The sequence below is a fragment of the Lipophrys pholis genome, assembly GCF_963383615.2.
Source record: "Lipophrys pholis genome assembly, chromosome: 20".
NCBI classification, from domain to species: domain Eukaryota; kingdom Metazoa; phylum Chordata; class Actinopteri; order Blenniiformes; family Blenniidae; genus Lipophrys; species Lipophrys pholis.
The window spans coordinates 21,943,082-21,970,340 of NC_137648.1; the positions used below are offsets into that span (position 1 = coordinate 21,943,082).

Below are 27,259 nucleotides of genomic sequence, written 5' to 3' on the forward strand. Positions count from 1 at the left end.
TCAACGAGGATGGCAGAGAAGACGCTTTCCGAAGTTTACGAAGCAGTTTGTGCAGAAAATCAGATAAAAGTCGTCCCGGATGTTTTGGACGTGTTACAGGAGGCCATAGAGTCCGGGTAAGAGCTCAACGTTTTCACCTTTAAACAGCCGGAAACAAGAAATAGTTTAGCTTTCAAAGCTAACGGGGCTACATCCGGGTCCTCTGGGCTCTTTCTCATGGTTAAATTAGATTTAACTTAAAAACAATGTAAATATAAAACAAGTTCTAAAGAAACTTGGTATTTCAATGAGTAAATGAAAATATAAGATAATATTTTCACTTCTTATATAGTATTACGGTTGTTGAAGGTTGAAATTCATAAAAAGTCAAATCGACAGAAATTAACCTGGCACATCTGGACGCGCCCTGATCTCATCCCAATGGCTTCCTCCTCCTCCTCCTCCTCCTCATCATCATCATCACGTTCAAGTCGTGTTCTAGAGCCGCAGTTCACCACATGACTGTGTTGACAGGAAGTGGACCTTGAAGCTGACAGGAAATAGACTGAAATGTCCTCAGAGACTTGGTGACGCAGACGTCCTCGCCCTAACGAAATGTCTGAAACACAACAAGCATGTGACAGGTGAACACACACACACACACACACACACACACACACACACACACACACACACACACACACACACACATACATACACACACACAAACCTTCACCTCACCAGGTGTCTCACTGTGTTGGTGTGTGTGCAGGGCTGGACCTGAGCTACAACAGCATCGAAGATGAGGGGGCGGGGCTTCTGGCGGACATGCTGCAGGTGAGTGCGGCTGTGGCTGCAGAGTGCAGCCTGGAGGAGAACCTGAGCAGGTTTATCGATCCGTGTGTCTGCTGGCAGGACGACGACTCAGCTCTCCTCTCTCTGGACCTGACCTTAAACGACCTGCAGATGGGCGGAGCTAAAGTCCTCGCCGCCAGCCTGCAGGTTGGACTGTACACGTCTGTGTCGCTGTGTGTTTGGATCCTGGGGTCAGCTCTCGGTATCGTCCTTCACCATGTTTGAACACACGTGTCATGAAGTACCCACAATGCATCTGTCACCAGACCACAAGAGACTGAGAGTTTCGTGTTTTCACTCAAAAACGTTGTTCGTGACGGTGGGCGTGTCTGTCTGCAGACCAACAGCCGGCTGCTGGCTCTCCGTCTGGCTGGAAATAAGATCGGTGTAGGAGGAGCCATGGCGGCGGCTGCAATGCTGCAGGTGAACAAAACGCTGCAGGAGCTGCACCTGGCTGACTGCCACCTGGTACACACACACACACACACACACACACACACACACACACACACACACACACACACAAATAGTGTCATCAGTTCATCACAGGACAAACCATCTAGTCGACTCGTACTTTTATTTGTCGGTTGCTTCCTGAGCTGAGCTCTGCCCCCTGCAGGACACTCAGAGTGTGATCGCTCTCAGCGAGGCCTTGAAGACCAACCGGAGTGTCCGCTGCCTGGACGTCAGCCGCTCGCTGCTCTTCAGCCTCCAGGTACTTGCCCGGGTTTCCTGTGCCCTCTGCCACCGCTGCCAGGTTGCGGCTTCACCCTGAGGACTGTCTTTCAGGAGGAGTGGGCGGTGCACGTCGCCCAGATGCTAGAGGTCAACAACAGCTTGCTGGAGCTCCACCTGGGGAAGATGGAGCTGAGCGACAGCGGGGTGGAGGTGCTGGCTGAAGGCCTGAGGAGGAACCACAGCCTGCGATACCTGGACCTGCGCTGGTAGGAGCACACACCACAGTCACTGAACAGCCACGGTCACCGAACAGCTACTGAACAGCCAATGTCACCGAACAGTCGTTGAACAGTCACTGATTAAAGCTTGTTACTTTGTTGTCTTTACACCTCATCCTGTGTGTGTGACTGTTGTTCGTTTCCATAGTAACCGTGTAACTTGTTTCGGAGTGCGACACCTCGCCGACCTGCTGAAGAACAACCGCAGCCTGGAGATCGTCAACCTGTCGTCCAATCGGATTGGTGACGAAGGCGCCGAGTATCTGAGTGAAGTCCTTACAGGGTCAGACTGTTCCCTGAAAGAGTGAGTTCTCCTCCTGTTCTCCTGCTCTTCTCCTCCTCTTGTTCTCCTCCTCTTGTTCTCCTCTTGTTCTCCTCCCTCCTAGTGTGAGATTGCTTTGATTAGAAATACTACCTTCATTCATATTTGTGTGTGTGTGTGTGTGTGTGTGTGTGTGTGTGTGTGTGTGTGTGTGTGTGTGTGTGTGTGTGTGTGTGTGTGTGTGTGTGTGTGTGTGTGTGTGTGTGTGTGTGTGCCAGGCTGTCAGTGTGTAGGAACAACATGGGGACTGAGGGTCTCCTCTCTCTGTGTGAAGCTCTGAAGACCAACAGGACTGTGACTCACCTGTTCTTCTGGGGGAACCTGCTGGAGGAGCCTGTCTGCCAGGTGTGTGTGTGTGTGTGTGTGTGTGTGTGTGTGTCCTCACACTTACTCCCGTCGTCCTGCAGGTCGTCTCTAAGCTGATGTCCAGCGGTCGCCTGCTGCCTGAGCAGACAGACGTCAGTCCGTACCTGGTGGACGGTCGAGTGTTCCTGGCCCAAGGTCAACACAGTCTGAGGACACACCTCCACCGCACACATACAGTCTGAGGACACACCTCGACCGCACACACACACACACACACACACACACACACACACACACACACACACACACACACACACACACATTGAGTTGGTTTCTGATCTGCAGCTCCAGATGAAGCAAACAGAAGAAACAACATTAAAACGTCTTTTCCACTCAAAGTGAAGCGTCTCGTTACTTTTCTTATTCACGCAGAAAACTAAACGTTTATCGTATCGTGTCGCTTCTGTAGTTTTAGTAGCAGCATTTTCAAAAACTTGAGTTTTCCTCTGTTTCCATGGTGACAGAAACAAACCTTCCAAACAGATTGAAAGGAAGTGAAAACTTTGCTTCACAACCAAAAGACTGACAGTTTGTTCCACACGAGTTTGACCTCTGACCTTCATCTGACCTTCACCTGACCTTCATCTGACCTTCACCTGACCTTCATCTGACCTTCACCTGACCTTCATCTGACCTTCACCTGATGTCTTGTTGCTTGATTATGATTAAGTTGTTCCCTGTAACATACAAAAAATATAAGAAACTGTTTTTATGAAAAAAAGGAGAATAAATCCCAGAAGAAAATCTTTTTGGAATAGTATCTTAACAGATTGGTTATCACCAAACAAATTTCATATCATCAGTAAAATTAAACAGACACGGAGCAAAGACATTAAAATAACAACAAGTGTAGAAATTCTGTTGCTGCTGATCCGTGCAGTTTTCCAGTCGTTGAAAGTTATTAGGAAGCGATGATACATTTTAAATTCGTTCATAAAACAAGAGAAAGAAGGTGTATTGTCCCTCTATTTGCAGCAGTGAATATGGTATTTGGCCAAAAGTATTATAATATTTATGACAGTAGATGAAAAAGAGTCCAAATTAACCATAGAATATACAATGTGTGAAATCTGAAAAGGGGGGACGTTGAGGACATCCGTCCAAGATACCTTTGAGTAGCCACAGTCAAAAAACAAATGACAAAAAACACAAGGGTCAACATCCAATTCAAACCGTCTTTCAAGAGATTGCCCCACAGGATATATATTATTAATTATTTTGGAATCAGTCCTTTTAACAAATAAAGAATGACCTTTAATTCTCATTGAATGATTGTCTGAACCATAACCTTTCTTGAATGACGTTCTTTTTTAATGGTGGTAAATTACTTGTCTCGAACTCTCACTGATAAGCCTATTTGTACAATTATAAACTAACAAGTCACATTCATTAACCTTTAGCTTCAGGAGTGAAACTGTTACTTGAGAATACAGAAGTGAATTTTGGATCAACTCAAATAAAGGACCGGGGAATTATGTCATATTTATCCGCAAAGGACGGGTAATTAAAAAAAAGACCATTGTCATCCAATAAATCCTTCACAAACATTATATTTTTATCAAACCGGTCCTGTTTGAATAAAGATTTCCTACCAGATCAAATTGTTCTGTTGTTCCACAGAGTTGGATTTTGAGGTGAAACATTATGATTGAATGTAATTTTTCAAAACTGTAGTATTTGTTTGTGAAATGTACGTAACATTAAAGGTATTTTGGTGATCTCAAAGTCACAACTCAACAGGAATCCTATTCCTCCTGGTTTTCTAAATAAAGCATTTGGAATGTGGAACCACATGGAGTTTGTATGTGACATAAAAGATTTTGGAGAGTACCAACCATGGCTTCAAAATCTACAGCATTAATACCACCCCTGTCATAACATTGAACTAATCGTGACCTCTTAACATCGTGAGTTTTATTTTCCCAGAGAAATTGAAATACTATAGCGTCAGCCTTCTTAATATTCTGAGATGAAATAAACATTGAGTGACAAGGAGAAATAATCTTTTAAACACCTTGAGCTTTAGTTAATAGGTTTCTACCTATCTAAATATTGTTCAGTTGGCATGTATGAATAGGCAAAATTTCACACTTTTTAATATTTAACTTTAGACCAGAAACCTTTGAAAACGTCAAGAGCATTTCCAACCATTAGACTGTTTTCTGTTTTTTAAATAATGCTGTGTCATCCGCAAATTGACTTATTTTGAATCGTCTGTCAAAAACACAAATTCCTTGAATTGTGTGGTTATTCATAATGGAGAGAGCCACAAAATGTGTAGCTAAAATAAACAATTTCGGTGAAATTGGACATCCTTGAGGAATACAACGCTGCACCAAAAGTCGAGGAGTAAGACCTGGGTTAAGAGAAACTGCACTATATATATTATTGTAAATCACTTTGATTACTGCACAAAAATCATATCCAAATCCCAGGTAGTTTAAGGCTTTTGTCAAAATTGAATGTTCTAGAGAGTTTTATATATATATATATATATATAAAACGCTTTAGAAGTACATATAAGACCTTCTTGGTCAACAAAATCTTTATAATCCAACATCTCAAAAATGAATCTAATATGATTGCTAATATTCCTTCCTTTGATAAATGCAGACTGACATGCTGACTCCTTTCATTAGGAAGCCAAAACTGCACATGCGCCCTCTGTGTGGCCATGTTTGTTGTCCTTCGAGCGGCCATATTTGTAGTCGTCACTGTGACGCGCATGATGCGTTCAGGGGACGCTTATAACTTCCGACTCCTTATTGCTGAGGCGAGTCTGTCTGACTTTCGGTAGTTCCCCTCAGTCGTTTCCCGGTAGATCCTTAACAGTCGTTTCTCTGTGGTCGCTCTCAGTCGTTTCTCTGTGGTCCCTCTCAGTCGTCCCTCTGTCTTCTCTCCGCTGACGTCGTGTTTTCAGGGTGTTCCTGAACGCACCGTGATTCGGTGGCCGCGGAGTTGATCTTTGTGCAAGCTGAGCGGCGAGCGGTCGCAGTTAGCAGCGGACACACACACACGGACACGGCGGCACACACCGGCCCGGAACCCCGAAACCCTCTCGAACAGCGACCACACGGCGACGACGAGCCCTCTACCATGGTAAGAAGCCGCCTGCGGAGCCGCGGCCGCAGGGTCGGAGGCGCTTTTCTCCGGCTGAGCGGCTAGCCGCGGCTAATGCTAAGCTGACTCATTATCGAGCCGCTCCAGAAGCTAAAGGCTGCCATCTTAACGCCAGGCGCCACCGAAGGAGCTCCGCGCTGCGGCGGCCTCTTCCCTCGCGACCCCCAGCCCAGACACACCCCGGAGAGAACGCTCACCACCAGCGGAGCGTTGATGCGGAGCTACAGCCGGACTCCGGGGTGATTGGAGCCCGTTGTCTCAGCGGGAGCCGAGCTAACGTTAGCCTCCAGCTAACGGGCTAGCGGAGCAGCTCGCCGTGTTGCGTAGCTGCGTCTGACTCACTCCCAGGTCCGGACCCACCTCACCGGGACACACGGGCTGAAACACGGCCTGATTCACAGTCTGGAGCTTCTATCCACCCCGCCTATAGAGTCCAGATTTAACGGAGGGGACCGCAGTGGCTGTCCCAGGTGATGGCCCCGGCCCTGTGCGGCTCCTGACGGCCACAGTGTGAGTGGATGGAGGCTGACACGGAGCCTCTCCAGTCCGGTGCAGGGCAGCTTCTAACGGGCTGAACATCCGGAGAAAGCCGCTGAAAGCAGTCGTTTGAGCGGCCATCGTGTGTCGTTTATAGCCTCCTCTGGAGGGTCTCTGCTAGAGCTGTGCTGGTGTTGTTGACTTTCTATCCTGTCTTTATTTTCACCTTAAGATCCATGAAAACCGTCAGATCCTGTTTCTAGTTTCACATGAAGTTTCAGTCTGGTTCTGGTTCTGGTTCAGTCTGGTTTCATTGACTGTAGTTGAACAGTTGACAGAAGCAGATTGAGTCTGGTTCAGTTTGGTTTAGACGTGATTTGGTTCTGGTCCCTGTTCAGATACAAGCTGGTTTAAGGTCAGTCTGGTTCCGGTTCGGTCTGGTTCTGAGTTGGTGGTGTGTGTGTTTGGGTAGTTTACAGATACAATGTGCAGCTCGCTACACGTGGAAACATCATCTGATTATGGTTCTGAGTCCTCACATGGGTAAACTCTCAGAACCAGACTAATGTTCTTTTTCTGACTCGTGTTGCTGTGAGGATTGTAGAGTTTTGATTTGAACCCTGAACGGTGATTAAACTCCCACAAAGCCTCAGTATTCCTAAAACCAGAGTTGAAATAGAATCCTAACTGGAAAAGACACAAAGAATATACTCTGATTTTAATCAGGACTGAAGTGGTTTTAACCTAAAACATGATTCAAAAAATAGTGTTGAAACTATGAATTTATGCTCCAGGTCAATAAGAACATTTCTTATCCTGTGAGCAACAATCTACACGATTGATTAATCTGCTCATGTTTCCATTAACTGCAATGTTCTTTATTTTGATCACTGGGATTCATTTAAATTGGTGGTTGAGTTCAACATTTTGCTTGAACTTAAGAAAGGATCACGTTGTTTTGAGTCTGTAATGTGAGATTAGAATTTATGTCCTCCATTCGTGATTAAATTCCACCTTGGAGCCGTTTTCAAAAATGTTTTCAGTGGTTTACTGAAGAGCATCTTCCTGTGACATCGGATTATAGAGCATCTTCTTCCTCTGACATCAGATTATAGAGCATCTTCCTCCCCTGACATCAGATTATAGTGCATCTTCCTCCTCTAATTTGCGATTATAAAGCATCTTCCTCTCACTGACTGACGTAACATCATATGAACTTAAGGATTGAATGGGTCATTAGACTGACCCAAACAATGCCAAGAGCACAGCTAATGCTAGCGATACAATAGTACAGCTTTGTGAGCATTATTAAAAGGGGACACTTTGCTAGTTACTCTTTCTCATCTGTACCGAGTTAAGTTATTCCACTACTTTTTGAAGAAGTAGCTATAATTAGATATTAACTGTCAGTAACTTGTACCACTCATCAAAACATTGTCTCTGGTAATCTCGTGTTGAAAGTCTGGCTGAAGATAATTTTGTTCAAACTGGTTCCAGGTGATTTGTCTGTATCGACACATAGAGACTGAAAATTGGAAGAAGTCTCACTTCTCAATTTCTCAGCAGCATGTTTGAAGATAAACAGGAGTCCAACACAAGAATGCTCACTGTAAGTTTTGTCGTCACACTGGGCCACTAATGTGCTCGCTTTCCATTGAATGTTTTTATTACCTGACGATGTAGGTCAACAGGAAACTGCCCAATACTGCCGAGCTGAGAGGTGCATATAAGAGACATGATTTCAACAATAGATGGAGTAGACACCAGGATACAACAGGCTGAGTGTGTTTGATTCCTCAAGTCAGAAGAGGACAGGCTGCTGTTTGGGCTTAAGATGAATACAAGATGATTCTAGGTAATCAGGGCTGAATAATGTGAAGTCATGAGAGAAAATGAGAAATAAGATGATGTAACAAGATACAACAGGATGTAGCGAAAGGTAACAGGAGGTAGCGGGATGTAACGAGGTAACAGGATGTAGTGAGAGGTAACTGGAGGTAGCAGGATGTAGCGAGAGTTAACAGGATGTAGCGAGAGTTAACAGGATGTAGCGAGAGTTAACTGGAGGTAGCAGGATGTAGCAAGAGGTAACAGGATGTAGCGAGAGGTAACTGGAGGTAGCAGGATGTGGCAAGAGGTAACAGGATGTAGCGAGAGGTAACTGGAGGTAGCAGGATGTGGCAAGAGGTAACAGGATGTAGCGAGAAGTAATTGGAGGTAGCAGGATGTAGCGAGAGGTAGCAGGATGTAGCGAGAGGTAGCAGGATGTAGCGAGAGGTAGCAGGATGTAGCGAGAGGTAGCAGGATGTAGCGAGAGGTAACTGGATGTAGCGAGAGGTAACTGGATGTAGGGAGAGGTAATTGGAGGTAGCAGGATGTAGCGAGAGGTAACTGGATGTAGCGAGAGGTAACAGGAGGTAGCAGGATGTAGCGAGAAGTAACTATGTAGCAAGAGGTAACAGGCGGTAGCGGGATGTAGCAAGAGGTAACAGGCGGTAGCGGGATGTAGCGAGACACCATGGTCTGTAATAACAACCATCATAACCTCTACCTCCAGGTGAAACCTTAACTGAGCACAGCAGGCGTAGAGCTTATTTTTCAATCTGTCATGTTGACACTCAATAAATCTCTGATATACTCGTCACTCATCTGATCAAGAAAAAATGATTTAGGTACAAAACCAATTTAAAATAAAGAATCAGATGTGAAAAAAACACATTGATTTATAATAAATACAGGAATAGATGTTATTGCTAGCTGTCGTTTTTTTCTTTGTGTGTGTGAAGTGGCCATTATATTGGAGGGTCAGTAAACGAGTGATGAGCTCCACCGTGGCCCCGTTAGTCTCTGTAAACACAAACAGACCTGTTGACGTTCTTGTGATCAGCCGTGTCCTCTGACCTTTGACGCCTTCCTGTCTCGTGTGACCGCCACAACACCGGCGTGAGATTCTCGTTTCACAACAAGCTTCCAAGAGACTGTTGCCGCGGTAACGTGGCTGCCAGGGCGATTCTAGGTCAGATATCAGGAAACTAGATCCTGGCGCCCCCTGAAGGGCACCTTTCTCCAGACCAAAAACACTGCAGCTTCTGTCGTCCCACAACCACTTGCAGGTATTGTCTGCCCCAGTTACCATGGCAACTGCCCGGGCTGCTCAGGTAGAGCTGCCTGTTTAGAGAGGCTGGAGAGGAGCTGCCTGACCTGAAGTCCTGAGGTGGACTCGTGATCCGATCTGTACGTGGAGCTGGAGGAGTTGGTTTATAGAAAAGTTACCAGTTGGGAAGGTTCCCATTTCCCACTTCATAGTGTTCACGTGATAAAAACAAACATGGCCGCCACGAGCGGGGCTGTTTTCGAGCTGCTGTTGGAGTAAAAAGAGCAGCAGTCTGACCAGGAAGAGCTGCAGTTTGTCTTCATGCTACACTCATGATGTGAACTGCTTCCTTTCCTCTGAATATTTCCAACAATGACTCAAACTGCTCTTTGACAGCTTCATTACAGTTTGTGTCGGGGCGGTGCAGACTGGTGAAATTTGTGTGAAAGTGAAAACGCAAAACATTCATCACATTTTACGTGTCCCTATACTTGACAACAATGATCTGAGCTACTGAAAACTGAACCTTTTAAAAAAGGCTCCCAAGGTGCAACTTTTTGAAACTCTCAAGCTCAGTCACCATATAGACGGCAGAATCGCTGCTCCTGGTCACCACAGCTGTAGTAACTAGTTGTTCTGCACATGCTCAGTAGAGACAATCGGACAATATGAGTCCCAGTCCATATTCTCCTGGGACTGGTTTTATTTTGACAGTCACCGTAATAACAATCCAACTTGGTAGTTTTAATTTGACAGTCATTGTAATAACAATCCAACTTGGTGGTCTGTCCACGAGGGAAACACCGATCCACATTTTTTCACTTAAATCCAATCCAGATATCTGAATTTGGATATCTGCCGATACCGATACTTTTCGGATATCAGAGCTCTGTTTGCTTTAATATCATTATTATCATTGTTGATTTTATATGAGGCTGTAATGAACTCTCTCTACAGTAAAGTATGCATGTATTCTCTCAAAAGACAACTTGAGGTTAGTATAAGCAGGGCTTGACATTCAGGATTTTGGGCAAGTGCTTACAGCTTTATACTTGCCCGGACAAATTTGTACTTGCCCGAAGTTTAATGGAAATGTATAAGCTTGGGTAATGTATGAATTCGACCAATAAATACATCGTTATATGTTTCTTTAATAATTTTTGGAATAAACAAGTAGATGTACTTAAATTAACTTGACTCTTGCAGTGGACCCTTGTCAAGGGGTCGGGGGATCCAACATGGCTGGGTGCATGAGGTCCAATTTGCTTGTTTTAATGTTTGGGGTAACTTTTTAGATATTTACTACATTTACCCACCTTTGAAATTTAACTGCTGATGTATGTCAAGTTGCGACTCTCAACTCTGTGTATACATTATTGTATTCTACTATGTATTTTGTGCTTTAAGTGGAAAAAATAAGTGCTGGTGCTCCTCTTGGTGACCTGCTGTCAGTCTCTCATACAAATATGAGACAAAAACATAGAATTCAGTGGCGTGCGCTGACATTTTGTATGACAGGTGGTCAGTGTAAAATAAAGGCACCTTGTGCAGTGTGTGGATCCACCGGCTGCTTTATTATAATAGTGTGATAAAAAAAAAACACAAGTACATGTTGTATGGAAATGAATATTTATTTAAATATTGGCAGACTTTTAATAATTCCCAGTCAAAAAAATTAAAGGGAAGAATGAGCGAGAGAAAGAGAGAGAGATGAGTGGATGTCACTACACCATCCTGAATAAGTTCAGATGTACTTTTATTGTCCCTGTGGGGATTTTTATTTAATTACTCTGTACAGCATTATATGTTTTGGGTGTAATTTAAGTGTGTAATTGTGAAAAGAAGCTGCAGTGAATCCATTTGAAAATTGACCTGGGCTCATGTAGAACAGGAATGTGGTGCAGTTTACTGAAAACAATTAGAAATATTGCTGTCATGTCAGATTTTAAAAAATTGCCTAAAAATTCTATTAGGTGTGATTTTAGTGTGTGATTGTGAATAAATGCTGCCGTGAATCCACCTGAGGGGTCGTGTAGGAATGGACAGGGCAGGAAGCTGGTGTAGTTTGCTGAATACTATTTGAATTGAATTTTTAGGAAATGTTCTGCCTGTACAGTAATATAACGATTTAAGTGTGTAATTGTGAGAAATGTTGATGTCACTATGGGCCACAGACAGTAGAGTGTAAGCTATTTTAAAAAAATTAACATAATCTGCACCCACATATTTAAAAAGAAAAAATATATTCGTACATATACAGTATAGGCCGCACTTGTCTATAAGCACACATGTCCACGTTGTAATGGGGCGTGAATTTCACTGTGGGATTGCAGGTTGTTGTTTTTTTTGTTTGTTGTTTTTTTAAGAAGAAAAATAATTTTAAACTGCATCCGTGGTGGGACGACAGACTGGACTGGAGGAAAAGAGAGAGGAAGAGAGGACAAGTAAATTACTGCAAAAATACACAGATGGTTTTATCTCTGGTCATAAAGTATTTGCTGATTGCGATTGTGACGAGAGAAGATTTTCCTCTGAGGACGATTGGTCGGCCCCAGAGGGCAGCGTTACGTGATGCACACATCACCCATGTATTGTCGGCATGGATGTCATTTACCAGTAAAAATCTATAAAGTATATCTATAAAACCTCATTGTTTAAGCCGCTGGGTTCAAAGTGTGTGAAAAAAGTAGTGGCTGACAGTCCGGACAATACGAAAAGTTCCAGTATGCGCCGTACGCTAGAAAATCGTCCCGGTGCGCTGAGGGGTAGAATTTTAAAGTGCCGGTGCTGCATGTAGGTGCACTGTTGCTACCAATAAAATACGATTATCTTACAAGCAGCGCTCTCCAGATGTTTTCATTCACGTTTCACGCCGTTTTCCCACACGATCATCGGTGATCACGCGAGATCTCGATGAAACCTCATGCAAAAATGGCCGCGCCTAGCGATGTTGGGATCCGTTGATCGTACCAAGTGATATTTACTGAAAAAACGTCATATCGCCCAAAAAAATCACTAGCCCGTTCGGGCAAGGTGGGTAGATGATTCACTTGCCCGAGCAAAGCTTTTACTAGCCCGGACGTCCGGACAAGCCTTAATGTCAAGCCCTGATAAGGACAGAGGAGGAAACAGTACAAACTGTTTTTGTTTCATTTGGACAATGTGGGGGTCCGCGTGACGTCATCGTCTCATAATAAACTAGTTTTATCTTTAAAACCTCAGAATGACTTTATTAATCCCGGGGGAAATTCTTTAGCAGCGCAGCACCAACAGAATGTTTCCAGCTCTAATGCAGCTCCAACCATTGGGACTATTTTCAGGGAGTTTAGCGCGGAGTAGGACGCAGCTTCACGGAGGTGTGAATCGACTGCTGACAGCCTGGAGGAGCTGCTGTTCGTTGTTTTGATGTCAGTGCTGTTCTCCTCTGCGAGCTGGACTTTTAAAACGCTGACGTCTGGCTGCAGAGCGCCGCCTCGCTGTACTATGGCGTTGCTAACATTGCACGTTGCTGCGTTGCTTTGCTAACATTGCACGTTGTAAAGAGCCAGAAAACATTGAGTGTCCTCGTCCCTCTATTCTTGTTTTTTCACGTCCGTCTTGTTTTAGTCCGGAGCTCCGGAGTGGCCAAAGAGATAATAATGATAATAATAATTAATAACACATGAATGAGCTCGGGGCTTATTTATCAACATTTCAGCTTTACATAGTGAATTTCTGCTCCTTTGACTTTATTTCTGGACGTGTCTGAATCAAAAGCTTCAACATGGAGGAATGGAGGTGTAGAATGATAGAACGCTGCTCTACAGCCGTTTCCATGGCAACCTACATAAATGCTCTGATTAAAGTTCTCTTTCACATGAAGCCATTAAAAGGCTCATTTTATGGCTAAAAGCTCCAAGCTTTCATTTCCAGTAGTTTGTAGTTTGTTTAGTAGTTCCTGATGAACCAAAAGTCTGGCTTCATTATAAAGACGTTCTGTGGAGCGTCTCATAGCGGAGCGCCCCCTGCTGCCTCATGCAGACCTCAGCCTGTGGTCATAACGCCGTACAAGACCTGGAAGTGAAGTTAGTTACAATGATGTCACCATGAAAAGCCTGAAAAAAACCACAACGGAAAACTGCTTCTAAATTAAATATCTCATGCAGCTGACTTAGTGTGACAGCAGGAGCTCTGCAGGTCTCTGGAGAGCCACCGGCTCCACGATCACAGATTAAATTATCTCCTTCCCTCGCTTTATTAACTTGAGGGAACGAGTTATTATATCGTTCCCACGCGTTATTTTAATTTTTTCTCTATAACCACTCCAGGACTTTGTGTTCCCTGTAGATTTCAGAAAGCCGGTTCAGCGTCTCTTCCCCCTCATAGGTAGTGATACCTCCAGCGATAACTCCGCCTCCAGCTGACGTGTCAGGCCCCGCTCTGGCCCAGCAACGATGTGGCGCCGGCTTAGCACCCGTTTAGCCCCTGATAGGCCGGGGCTTTGGTGGTGGAAGGACAAAGAACTGGTGCTAAGACTGGCCCAGGACCAGAACTAGAACCTGGTTCTTTCCGGTGGAAAAGCCCCCCGTTGCCACCCGTCTCCAATCAGGAAATCCATTCCACATTTTGCAGCCAGCGAGCAGAGCAGCCGGCAGGGAAACACTGTGGAGTCATTTCAGCAACAGTAAAACACAGACGAGACTTCATGGATCAGAAATCTCCGCAGTTTAGATTGTAAATATCCCATCCGTGAATTATTTTGGTATTGGAACCCGATACCGATACTGGATCGGCTCAACCCCATCCCTACTGTCCACTAGAACGTCCATGTTCTCCCAGTGTTAATGTTTAGAGCTCATTGTTCTCTTCCGTATGTGTGTGTGTGTGCTTTCAGCACCAAAACTAACAGCACCAACTAGTGGCCCAACATGAAAACATTGTTTTCACTGTTTCCATGGAAACCAACATCTTTTTCAGAACGTTGCCCTGTAACCGCGGAACTTTTCTGAAATGATGTGTTTTCATTGAATCGTCGTGTGTCAACGGGCGCCGAGTCATGTGACGATTGTTTTTGGGTTTTTTTTCTGTGCATGAAGTGAAGAGCCCGGCTCGCTCCGACTCGTCCTCACTGTGCCGTTGCGTCCTCGGAGTCCAGTCCTCGTCTCTGGAAGCTCGGAGACGTTGGTGGCTGCAGCTTCTAAATATAGTGTGCTGCAGCTTCTACGAGGCTGCATTCAGTGCAGCAGCTGCAGCGTTTCAGGACTCCTCATAAATACTGTTACCATCAACTCACTCCTCAGCCATGTCGTCATTTTCATACAGGTGTGAAGCACATTAACCCAGAATGATTGAGAATTGGAGCAGCTAATTTCATCTCAACTTTCTATATTTTTTCACATTGAACTCGGATGTGCTCCTAAAGTCCACGATTCTCATCACGTACAAAACCAAGGATGTAATATTGTTTTGATAGTAAATGAATTCCAGATGTGCTGAGTGAGCTTAAAGCAGAGCTACTCGTATCTATTGAATTGTGATCTGAAGGACAACTGTAGAAACTTCCTCCTATTATTAATGTATGTATAATTAAAGCACATCCTGTGTTTATTGTTGACTGGTGTGTATTCACGTGTCTCCCTGATCAAAGTGTTTTCCTGTGGCAGCGCTGAGTCGGTGGAACGTGAAATCAATCGGTCCTGCTCAAACTTTTGCTCGTAACATGTGTTTTGTATTCTCTGCAGATTGCATTTTTCTGCTCAACGTCGGCTGGGTGAAATCTGAACTGTGTCCATATTGTTTTCTTACCCCGACTTCTACGTCGTCTTTGTCGTTTTGTCGTGTCGGTCTGCAAACTTGAGATGTTAGCGGCTGTGAGTGCAGCGATCTTGGCGAGAAACGAGGAAAAGTAGTGACTCTTACAACATAAAGCCAATTTTAATGAAACCTTCTGGTGCACAATGCAGTGAAATGTCTAACAATCTTCTCATAGCTGTTGCATCCTGGGGGTTTTAGCATGCGCACTTTAAAGCATGGCTTTAAGGCTAGTTCGATAGCAACGAGGTCGCTAGCTTTCATGGCAGCATCAGGATTCTTCAGCAAGTAAAAATTGACTTGGTTTGACTGGATTGGAGCCGTTCAGTTTTGACCCATGGGCCTTTAAATTGACCCCCCCCCCGGTGCTAACACTGATGAACACCGTCACTGTTTTCCTGGAGGAACCCTTTCCTCAAACCATCCTAAATATAGCCATCTGCTCTTCGCGTCCTATGGTGTTGCCTTCACAACATTCCAAACGCCTCTGACCCATTTACCAGACTTTGTGTGTCCAGCGCTCTCCAACCTGCTGTGCGGAGGGAAAGTGTGTGACGGGTGGTACCGTCTGTGTTTTTGTGCACTCGGCCTCCGATCAGCCGCCTTGCAGTGTCCTGTCAGCACAGATGAAATTACAGCCTCTGATCTCTGTTCTCTTGGTAATGATTGTGACCTGTGCAGACACATCTTTCTGTGTGACGCCTCTGTTTGCCGCTCTGAGCTCGTACCGGCGTACAAATGGTGTCAGACGGGATGTAAAGCCGCAGTCAGGAAAGCAGGGCGATGCTGAAGTGGACTAATCTGTCATTAGCTGGGTGACGTCAGGCTGCGGTCAGGTGATCAGGCCTGTGGGACTGACCTGATGCTGCAGGTTGAAGTCAGACTTCCTCGGGTCTCGGTGTGCTGGATCTGATCCAGAGGACAGTGTGTGGAGGCAAGTTCACCTGCACAGGTGACGCCAAGGTTCTTACACTGACCGGAATCCAGAGTACCTGGACTAAACCCACACACCATTAGAAGATGCAAACCTCACTGGAAGGCCTGGGAAACTTTTAAAATGTATATTATAGTGAAAATGAAACGGTTGTGTTGACATAGAGGGGCTTTAGAGGTTAGTGACGGTGAAAACGTTTTCAGGATTGTGTTACACACTGGGACCCCCAGTGGAAAGGTTCGGGCCAGCCGTTTGACCAGAGCATGTTTTACTTCCTCCACAGGTCACCTGGTGAAGAGCGCCCAAGCTTTCAACGGGAGGAGTGGCAGCAGACAGCGCCACCTAGGCCGGCAGAGCAGGACTGCATCCCGCCTCACAACCAACGAGCCCAGCACCCCGAAGCGCCGCTGCCACCAGATGGACCAGACACTGTGAGAGCCGAGCCAGTCAGGACCCCGATCAAGCCAGGAGAGAGGAGCCGGAGGGGCGGGACAGGGAGGGCAGCGGCAGGGAGACGCCACCATGTCGTCCAACAGGAACCCCAACCCCCACGGACTGAAACAGATAGGCCTGGACCAGATATGGGACGACCTGCGGGCGGGCATCCAGCAGGTGTACACGCGGCAAAGCATGGCCAAGTCGCGCTACATGGAACTCTACACGTATCCTGTGAGAGCCAGCAGGGGGCGTGGTGCTGGGTGCAGCTCAGTGGGGGGGAGGGGAGGGGGGAGTGCTGCTGCTGCTGCTGCTGCTTGTCGCGTCCATGTAGAGACCTAAATCTGTTTTACAGTGTTTACACACACACACACACACACACACACACACACACACACACACACACACACACACACACACACACACACACAAGTTAAAGTCTATTAGATGGGCAATACATCTTTGCTTTAAAGAACCAAACGGGTCTTTTTTTTTTTCCCGACAGGATTTTTCATCCGACACAGAAACATTTTTTCAGGTTGTTCCTCCCGATACTCGTTAATACCTAAACAAGCAGGACTGGAAGATTCTTCATAAAAATAGTAGTTTCAAGTTAGTACGTCTACTTCGGTCGTCTGAATGGGGTAACCTCTGGGACAAACAGCTGGAGATGTTTTCTGTGTCCTGGAGTTTTTTTGATGTGATATTGTAGTTCAACTGAGGCCCTGTTTCCACGACAACGTTTAAAGTGAACAAGAACACTGAAAATAGTGTAGTTTGCATGTTAGTCCACTAGTTGGTGCTGTTGGTTATTTTAGTACTGAAAGCACACACACACACACACAGTAGAGAACAATGAGCACCAAGTTGGACTTTTTTTACGGTGGCTGTCAAAATAAAACCAAGTTGGATTGTTATTACGATGAAATAAAAGTACCAAGTCCAGGAGAATATGAACTGGGAGTCATGACACCACGGAGGGAACTTTGTTCCGATTGTCTCTACTGAGCATGTGCAGAACTGCACAACTACACAGACAGTGTTGTCGTCCAACCACAAGGCGATGGAGTCTGATCGTTTTTGAATAGTTACTTTTTCAGTGGCTCTGAGCACCGTCGTCATGCTGCGTTCTCACTTGAAATCGTTGCCATGTCAACGGGCCCTGAGAATGAAGATGGTTAATTGGTGGTCCCTTCCTGCACCTCCACGTTTGTTTGACCAAGTCAGCACAGGTGACATTGACCAGATGATGCTCCGCCCATTCTTAAATCAGACACGATAACTGGTTTTTGTTTACCAGCTGTCACAGACCGACCGCGTTCAACACTGGTAGCTCCCCTCGGAGCTGGGATGTGTCCCCGACTGAGGTGTGAAGCATTCCTAACATTCTTACTCAGGACGTTACACGCATACATCTGAGGAATGTGGTGACGGGAGCTGTTTACAGGAAGGCGTGGAGCCGGGCTGTCCAAATCCAAAGGGTCAGGGTCCGGTTACATAGCAACGATTTTGTCTTTGTTTACACAATGGTGAGCCACTGAAAACTCTTTTTGAGAACGGCTCCCAAGGTTGAACTTTTGGAACATGCTTGGGCTCTGTTGCCATGTCGACAAATAAAAGCAACACTTTCTGGAAACGCATGAGGACCAAAAGCTGCTCCAGGTCCAGGTCACCACGTTGGTGGTAACCAGTAGTTCTGCACATGCTCAGTAGAACCAATCAGAACAAAGTTTCCTCCGTTGCGTCATGGCTCCCAGTCCATATTCTCCTGGACTTGGTAGTTTTATTTTGACAGTCACAATGATAACAATCCGACTTGGTAGTTTTATTTTGACAGTCACCGTAATAACAATTCAACTTGGAGGTCTGTCCACTAGAAGGTCCGTGTGTGCGTGCGGGTGTGCGTGCGTGCTCTTTCATTATGAAAACTAACAGCGCCAACTAGTGGACCAACATGAAACCTACATCTTTTTCAGAACGTTGCTGTTTACACAGGAAACTTTTCAGAAACGAAAACCCAAACGTTTTCACGTGAAGCGTCGTCTTTCTTAGATAAAAGATGTTGCTTTAGATTTTCCCAATACTTTTCTGCTTCTCTGATCTGAAACAAAAATGGAAGAAAACATTATTCCACCTTGACCTCTGACATCAGACATGTATATAACTATTGTACCAGCGTCCACCAGTCCAGCCAGGGCCGCGGCTCCGTGCCGCCAGCCAAGCCCTCCAAAAAGTCCAACACTCCCGGGGGGGCTCAGTTTGTGGGCCTGGAGCTCTACAAGCGCCTCAAGGAGTTCCTGAAGAACTATCTGACCAGCCTGCTGAAGGTGAGGCCCGACGCCCCCCCCCCCCCCACACACCACACCACACACACACACACACACACACACACACACACACACTTCCCGGTCCTCAACTGGTCCCCCTCTGCAGGACGGCGAGGACCTGATGGACGAGTGTGTGCTGAAGTTCTACACACAACAGTGGGAGGACTATCGCTTCTCCAGTAAGGTCCTCAACGGGATCTGTGCCTACCTCAACCGCCACTGGGTCAGACGAGAGTGTGACGAAGGGCGTAAGGGAATCTACGAGATCTACTCGGTAGGTCTGACCTCTGGGGGGTCTGCAGGTGTTGCCCTGGAAAGGATGTGTGTTAAAGAGGAACCGGAACCTCAACAGGCTCCGTCTGGTACAACCTTTACAAAGTTTCCATGATGCAATCTTTGGCCATCGGGTGGCGCTGGTACAGCACAGTGGCCGACGGCATTTAACTGCTCCTCCACCTTAACTCACTTCAAACACCAAACATTCTTACTAGAAGACCAAGGATGGAGCCCTGAGGAACTCCACATTCTAACTCTTAAGATTCTGATTTCGTTTTTCCTGCTTTTAAAGTTTCAGGTTGTTTTTTTTCTACTTAAAACGACAGAAAATGTTTTTAAGTCTTTGTCTCCAAACTCAAAAATAAAAACAAAACCCCCTGATGTGAAATACAAGAAGTCACTTGATTTTGAACCGTCTGAGTCGGCGTCCGGCTAAAAAGGTGATAATGTTTTGATTTTCTCTGGTTTGAAGTTTCTTTAGGGAGTAGTTTGCACAAATAAAAATCACAAAGTCGACATAATACCTAAAGCTCAATACAGAGAGGAAAATCTATCAACCCAAATCTTTTCTGAATAAAGACCTGATGTGTGACCTGCTCTTCTCTCTCAGCTGGCTCTGGTCACCTGGAGGGAGTGTTTGTTCCGACCCCTCAACAAACAGGTGCGTTTACTTCCTCTTTCCACCAGCAGAGTGGGAAGCGACCGCAGGTGTGTTCACCCTCGGCTCTTCTGTGTGCCAGGTAACAAACGCCGTCCTCAAGCTGATCGAGAGGGAGAGGAACGGCGAGACCATCAACACCCGCCTCATCAGCGGCGTGGTGCAGTCGTACGGTACGTCCTGCTGCACGCTGGGGGGGGTGGAGGTTCGCCAGTCACAGACCTGCTTTCACTGACTCCTGCTCCTCCTCCTCCTCCTCCTGCAGTGGAGCTCGGGCTCAATGAGGAGGACGCCTTCGCTAAAGGTCCCACGCTGTCGGTGTACAAAGAATACTTTGAGTGTCAGTTCCTGACCGACACCGAGCGTTTCTACACCCGAGAGAGCACCGAGTTCCTGCAGCAGAACCCCGTCACAGAGTACATGAAGAAGGTCAGCACACACACACACAGAGGTGTGACTGTCCATGTGTTTTCGTTGTGGTCGACATGGCAACGTTTTCAAGTGAAAATGGAAAACTTTGAAAAGTAAAGTTATATTTTCAGTAAACACTCACAACACTACCAAACCGCGCTCGAGGTGGAACTTTGTGAAAATGCTCTGCTATCGTTGGAATTGGGTGAAGATGAGACTACATCGTTGTCAGCAAGAAACTACTCTGAAACGAAAATGCAAAAATGTTGTCTTTTCTCTTAAAAACCGGGCCAAAGTTGTGGTTTATTAAGTGTGTGTGTCTGTGTCTGTGTGTGTGTGTGTGTGTGTCTGTGTCTGTGTGTGTGTGTGTGTGTAGGCTGAGGCGCGCCTCCTGGAGGAGCAGCGGCGTGTACAGGTCTACCTCCATGAGTCCACCCAGGACGAGCTGGCCAGGAAGTGTGAGCAGGTCCTGATCGAGAAGCACCTGGAGATCTTCCACACGGAGTTCCAGAACCTGCTGGACGCAGACAAGAACGAAGGTGACCTTCAGAAGAACCCTGCTGCTCATCCCACAAATGCATGGAGCCGTTCAGCGGACACATTCCCTCATGCCTGCACCTCGGCTGGGCTCCTCCATCAGGCTGAACCACCTCTTCTCCTCCGCAGATCTGGGCCGCATGTACAACCTGGTGTCTCGGATCACAGACGGCCTGGGAGAACTGAAGAAGCTCCTGGAGACTCACATCCACAACCAGGGCCTGGCCGCCATCGAGAAGTGTGGCGAGGCGGCGCTCAACGTAAGTCAAGACGAGAGCAGAAGCTGGATGAGAACAGGGCTCATGATAGTTACTGCAGATGGAAAGTAATCAGTTACTATTGTTGCTGAAGTTCCATCAACCAGTTGGAGGAAGATACTGAATCTGCTCCTTGTTCAGGACCCCAAAGTCTACGTCCAGACCACGCTGGACGTCCACAAGAAGTACAACGCCTTGGTCATGTCTGCCTTCAATAACGACGCCGGCTTCGTGGCCGCCCTCGATAAGGTCAGTGGTGTGTGTGTGTGTGTGTGTGTGTGTGTGTGTGTGTGTGTGTGTGTGTGTGTGTGTGTGTGTGTGTGTGTGTGTGTGTGTGTGTGTGTGTGTGTGTGTGTGTGTGTGTGTGTGTGGAGACTGATAAAACTAAAGTTCTGACTCTGGGACGACATTCAGAATCTTATAAAGTATAAATTCAGTTGGAATGAATGAATGTTGGTTTACACCACAACAAACGGAAAACACAAGTTTTTGAAAACGCTCCTTCTCCATGGAAACGAGGGAAAACGTAATATTTCCTTTCAACGTTACTGCTGCTCATGCTCACCACGGCCGTAATAAATACTTCTTCTGCACATGCTCAGTAGCATTATTAGGACAATAAGAGCAATGGTAGTGTTTAGAGCTCTTTGTTCTCTGCTGCGTGTGTCTTCATCACAAGAACAACCAGCAGCTCCAACTAGTGGACCAACGTGTTAACTGCATCGTCTTCATCGCCTTGTTGTGTCAAAGTGAAACTTTTCTGAAATGCTGTTGCCGTTTCACTTGAAAACTTGTTCGTGGTCATCTGCCGTCATGACGGAGGTCAGGCTGAACGCTGGGTTTTATTTTCCCTCCATGGAGTCTGGCAGGTTCACAATGTCAGGACAGTTTTAAGGTCATGTAGACGTCTTTTAAAAAAAAAAAAAACCAGGTTCAGGTCCAAAGGAGGGAAGTGTCACAGTGACAGGAAGTAGTTTATGGAAGTAACTTCAGAAAGAAGTAAAACAGCCAGGAACTCTCCTGGTATTCAAGAAACACACAAAATCTACAACGTTAGAACTAGTGTGAGTTTGATTTGGACAAACATGAAAATTATGGTTTTGTATTTGTATATTAAAAATACTGTACAGAAATGCACAAAAATACATGTAAAACTGTAAATATTATGAAAGTTGGACATTAACATTAATGACAGCCTGATGTAAAGTGATTGTGAGGTCACAAGGGGCAGATATAAGACTGATCTTCTGCTCCTTTTCATTCAGACTGTCGCATTGGACGTTTTGTGCTTTTTAATTATTACATTTGAATGAATATAAATAAATAAATAAATATAAGAGGTCAATCTGTCCAGGAGGTGCAGAGGATTTAATTTGAGTTGCATTCAGACTCACCATATAAGAGTAAACAATCTGTGAGGAGTCAGACCCTGGAGCCTGAGAGTGTAAATAACAGACTGAAGCTGCCGTCACTCCACTGAGGAGCTTCACCTCTCCTCCTCCGTCTGGTCCTCAGGCCTGCGGTCGCTTCATCAACAACAACGCCGTCACCAGGATGGCTCAGTCATCCAGCAAGTCTCCGGAGCTGCTGGCCAGATACTGTGACTCTCTCCTGAAGAAGAGGTGAGTCGCTCCGGACAGCAGGGGGCGCCAGCAGCCCCTCCTCCTCTTATTGACTCCTGTGTTTCCTCCTCAGCTCCAAAAACCCCGAGGAGGCCGAGCTGGAGGACACGCTCAACCAAGTGGTGAGCCCCGAGCTGTACAGCTTCACATCACAACTACCACATCCTCCCTGCTCCTGCTGTTGCCGTGGAAACGGGCATCGTTTTAGACTTTTTAGAAGTAGAAAAGAAAGACGATGTGTTTTCATGGAAACGGAGCCTGAAACGGCTTTTAAAGGGAACTGAGGAGGAAGTCCTGGTCTGGTTTCTGCAGCAGAACCCGCTCAGCTGCTCCTCTCTTCCAGATGGTGGTGTTCAAGTACATCGAGGACAAAGACGTGTTCCAGAAGTTCTACGCTAAGATGCTGGCCAAACGCCTCGTCCACCAGAACAGTGCCAGCGACGACGCCGAGGCCAGCATGATCTCCAAACTGAAGGTACGGCGCCGCCGGCGTTTCTAACCTGCTGCTGAGGCACAGAGGGGCAAACCGGACTCAACTCTTCCTCCTCCTCCTCCTGCAGCAAGCCTGTGGCTTCGAGTACACGTCCAAACTACAGAGGATGTTTCAGGACATCGGAGTCAGCAAAGACCTCAATGAGCAGTTCAAGAAACATCTGACCAACTCAGAGCCTCTGGACTGTCAGTGAACACACACACACACACACACGTTCTAATTGTGACACTTAGAGATCAGTGACTGTGGAAACGTCCTCAAGGCTTCATTAGATGATCTGTTTCCTTCCCTCCAGTGGACTTCAGTATCCAGGTCCTCAGCTCGGGGTCGTGGCCTTTCCAGCAGTCGTGTACCTTCGCTCTGCCGTCTGAGGTAAACGTGTGTGTGTGTGTGTGTGTGTGTGTGTGTGTGTGTGTGTGTGTGTGTGTGTGTGTGTGTGTGTGTGTGTGTGTGTGTGTGTGTGTGTGTGTGTGTGTGTGTGTGTGTGTGTGTGTGTGTGTGTGTGTGTGTGTGTGTGTGTGTGTGTGTGTGTGTGTGTGTGTGTGTGTGTGTGAGAGACCCACAGAACTCTACTGAGTGTGTGTGTGTGTTCTTGTCCTTCAGCTGGAGCGGAGCTATCAGCGCTTCACAGCGTTTTACGCCAGCAGACACAGCGGCAGGAAGCTCACCTGGCTCTACCACCTGTCCAAAGGAGAGCTGGTCACCAACTGCTTCAAGAACAGGTACGTAGTGACACACTGTGAGCACAGGGGGCGCTGCAGTGCCCTGAATGTGGTGGTGGTGTGTTCACTGACATCACGTCCAGACCGCCCTGTCTGGACCCTGCTGGTCCATCGTGAGGCGTTCAGGTGCTGCTGGGAGCTGACAGTGTTGCTGTTGTCTGCAGGTACACCCTGCAGGCCTCCACCTTCCAGATGGCCATCCTGCTGCAGTACAACACCGAGGACAGCTACACCGTGCAGCAGCTGACCGACAGCACACAGATCAAGACCGTGAGCACGACACGCCATCCTCACCTTCAGCTCTCTCCCACACACACACACACACATTCTATCAGCTGCGCACACACTCACACACACTCTTTGTTTCAGGACATCCTGGTTCAGGTTCTGCAGATCCTGCTGAAGTCCAAGCTGCTGGTGAGTGGACGTCATCGTTTTCAGCTGATGAGCGTCTTGTCCGTCGGCACGTCGACGCCGAGGCGGCATTTTAAAATTCCGTGTAAAACCATGGTGACATGAAACGGTGTGGTCCTGTGGACAGTCCCTGAGTTTCACCTGTTGTTCCTCCTGTGGCCACTGGAGGGCGACAGAGTCTGATGTTTGAACAATTTCCATGTTACTGTGAGGAAACAGGGAATCAGAGGATTTGTGTGTTTCAGGTGTTGGAGGATGAGAACGCCAACGTTGACGAGGTGGATTTCAAACCAGACACCGTCATCAAACTGTTCCTCGGATACAAGAAGTGAGAGACACACACACACACACACACACACACACACACACACACACCCCCCGGTGCTTGATGTCCTGGTGTGTTCCTGCAGTAAGAAGCTGAGGGTGAACATCAACGTACCGATGAAGACGGAGCAGAAGCAGGAGCAGGAGACGACTCACAAGAACATCGAGGAGGACCGCAAGCTGCTCATCCAGGTGGGACGCTTCGCCTCTGACCTCCGACCCTGGACACTTCCTGTCTGGCCTCTTAACTGTGTGTGTGTGTGTGTGTGTGTGTGTGTGTGTGTGTGTGTGTGTGTGTGTGTGTGTGTGTGTGTGTGTGTGTGTGTGTGTGTGTGTGTGTGTGTGTGTGTGTGTGTGTGTGTGTGTGTGTGTGTGTGTGTGTGTGTGTGTGTGTGTGTGTGTCGGCAGGCGGCCATTGTGAGGATCATGAAGATGAGGAAGGTCCTGAAACACCAGCAGCTCCTCGCTGAAGTCCTGAACCAGCTGTCGTCCCGGTTCAAGCCCAGAGTCCCCGTCATCAAGGTAACTGGTATTGATCAGTGGTGGGGGGTGGGGGTGGGGGGAGAGCAGGGAACCGATGTAGAACCGATCAGGGAACAAGGACATCAGACTGAATGTGTCTGTCTCCCCCTGTTGGACAGAAATGCATCGACATCCTGATAGAGAAGGAATACCTGGAGCGAGTGGACGGAGAGAAGGACACCTACAGCTACCTGGCCTGATGACTCCGCCGCCCCCCCACCCCACCCCCACGTCGCTCCCGCTCGCTCGACCGCCCGACGGCTCTCCTCCATTTTTATTTTTTTTATTTTATTTTTTTTGTCTGAGTAATTAAGTGTGGATCCCTCTGAGCGGCATCATCCACCCACCAGGAGAGGAGGAGGGGAGGGTGGGGGGGGTTCCTCCAGCTCTTCCTGTCCACGTCAGGAGACCTCCTCCACCCCCCCTCCACCCGACCCGTTCGAGTCTCAACGCTCACTCCCTTGTTGTCATATTGTAAATAACAACCAGACTCTGAGAGAAACAAACAGCCCCCCCCGCCACCCCCCCCCCCCCCCCCCCCTCCACCACACACACACACATACATAGCGTAATGAATTAGCCTTCAGCCAATCAGAGGAGAGCCGCATCCAAAGGTTTCTGCATGCTACTGCCTACCTGCACCACAGTGACCACCGGAGGATGAACATGGTAACTACGCCCAGGAGAGTCACTGTCATGCTGGAGGAGGAGGAGGAGGAGGAGGAGGAGGAGGAGGAGGAGGAGGAGGAGGAGGAGGAGGAGGAGGAGGAGGAGGAGGAGGAGGAGGAGGAGGAGGAGGAGGAGGAGGAGGAGGAGGAGGAGGAGGAGGAGGAGGAGGAGGAGGTTCATGCAGGAGGCCTGTTTCATTACTGAACGGTGGACATTTGTATAGTGTGGTTCATTTTCTAAATGTGTGATAAATAAAAACAAGGAAAGATTTCTGTAATGTGGCCTCATTTGTCCTCTGTGAGACACACACACACACACACGTATGTGAAGCCTCTGATTGGTGGAGAGATATTGTACCGCTCCTTCTGACTGGTCGATTCACAAGCAGCAGCCGATTTGGTTCCAGAAGAAGGAAGAAGTTTTATTTTGAAAAAGTGCATTTAATTTTCCTGCAGTTTAACTTTGAAAAACCTTTTCTGTCACGGTTTATTTTCTTGCGCCAAAAGCTGAAGATCTCTGAAAGAGTAAAGACAGAAGAAATGAAGACTCCAAATGGATTCTTGTGATTGGATCCTGAGTTGACGTGAGGAAACCTTCAAACTGCTTCTTCGCTGAGACGCTGCGTTAAAACCAACTTCTGGACCGACGTCTCCGAACTTCACCTCTTCTAACGTGTAGAAACACCGGGGCTGAAGCTGAGGAGCTTTTCTCTGCAGAGCTGAACAACCATGTGGCGCCGGGGCGGGTTGCCAGATCTGATTTGCTGTCTCAGCCCAAACACCAGGTAAAATCTCCCACCAAAATAAAAATTGCTTACCAACATAAAAATCTGCCCTCCAAAATAAAAAACCAACCCAAATCTCTGTAGAAACTCACGTGTAATAAAGAACGTCATCTCTACACCCAGAAGACTCAAAGTTTTCTATACAATGAAAATACTTTTCCAGCCAGAATGAGGAGAATCATCAGTCTGTCCCTGGACACACACACACACACACACACACACACACACACACACACACACACACACACACACACACACACACACACACACACACACACACACACACACACACACACACACACACAGTTGTCAATTACAGTCACATGGATGTTTCTGGAATGTGGGAGGAAACCAGAGAAACGCAGGCTCACACAAACAAAGTCCACTAACACCTCCAGCTGGATTTGAACCCACAGCCTTCTCTCTGTGAGGCAAGACGACTAACCACTGTACATGTTTGTATTCACAAGATGAGAGGTTCTCAACATGACCAGTTTGTCCACGGAGACTTGAGAAGTTCAATGTCTTGTGACCAAAACAAGAAACGATCTTAACTCAGACATGAATTAAACCTCACATGCTGTCGCCTCCTGCCGTCAGGATCTGCTTCCCTCATTATTCTAATGACAAATCAATAAGTAAAGTATCAATAATCCAGATTACGGCCCGTTTAAAACGTCTATTTTCAACTAGTTCTGGTGTCAAACAGAATCCAGATTACAGCCTGGACGTGATTTTGACTTGTCTTGGACGTGTATGGACGTTGTTTGCTCAGAGGGAAATAAAGAAAAAACCAAAAACACAAACAGGCTCCCAAGAAGCCCAGTTGACCCTTGGCTAAGCCCCGCCCCCAAACACAAATAGACCAATAGCATTCAAGTACCAACTGCCTGGGAAAGATACTCCGACAGTCTC

The 27,259-nt window shown here is 46.8% G+C and overlaps 2 protein-coding genes across 2 annotated transcripts; both read left to right on the forward strand.

Annotated features, from left to right (window-relative positions):
- Nucleotides 1-9: 9 nt before the first annotated feature.
- On the forward strand, nucleotides 10-16,328 carry lrrc34 (leucine rich repeat containing 34; the record flags this gene model as incomplete). Its single annotated transcript, XM_080489980.1, has 10 exons — nucleotides 10-116; nucleotides 514-623; nucleotides 752-981; nucleotides 1,174-1,302; nucleotides 1,480-1,549; nucleotides 1,592-1,778; nucleotides 1,939-2,094; nucleotides 2,331-2,457; nucleotides 2,520-2,613; nucleotides 16,177-16,328. The coding sequence occupies 10 exons, from the start codon at nucleotides 10-12 to the stop codon at nucleotides 16,326-16,328; spliced, it is 1,362 nt and encodes a 453-aa protein (XP_080346106.1).
- On the forward strand, nucleotides 5,413-25,594 carry LOC308125460 (cullin-1). The gene is made up of 22 exons (XM_080489214.1): nucleotides 5,413-5,577; nucleotides 16,177-16,555; nucleotides 18,481-18,655; nucleotides 18,762-18,929; nucleotides 19,542-19,592; nucleotides 19,672-19,762; nucleotides 19,855-20,018; nucleotides 20,377-20,539; nucleotides 20,667-20,797; nucleotides 20,936-21,043; nucleotides 22,310-22,416; nucleotides 22,490-22,538; nucleotides 22,760-22,891; nucleotides 22,977-23,094; nucleotides 23,205-23,281; nucleotides 23,513-23,631; nucleotides 23,796-23,901; nucleotides 24,001-24,048; nucleotides 24,291-24,373; nucleotides 24,456-24,561; nucleotides 24,778-24,891; nucleotides 25,011-25,594. Exons 2-22 carry the CDS (start codon nucleotides 16,416-16,418, stop codon nucleotides 25,089-25,091), a joined length of 2,331 nt encoding a protein of 776 aa, XP_080345340.1. The 5' UTR covers nucleotides 5,413-5,577; nucleotides 16,177-16,415; the 3' UTR covers nucleotides 25,092-25,594.
- Nucleotides 25,595-27,259: the final 1,665 nt, after the last annotated feature.

Coding starts and splice junctions, on each gene's coding strand:
- LOC308125460 (XM_080489214.1), top strand. CDS start 16,416: ATGTCGTCCAACAGGAACCCCAACCCCCACGGACTGAAACAGATAGGC. Junction 20,019..20,376: donor TCACAGAGTACATGAAGAAG/GTCAGCACACAC, acceptor GTGTGTGTGTAG/GCTGAGGCGCGCCTCCTGGA. Junction 22,892..22,976: donor GCATGATCTCCAAACTGAAG/GTACGGCGCCGC, acceptor CTCCTCCTGCAG/CAAGCCTGTGGCTTCGAGTA.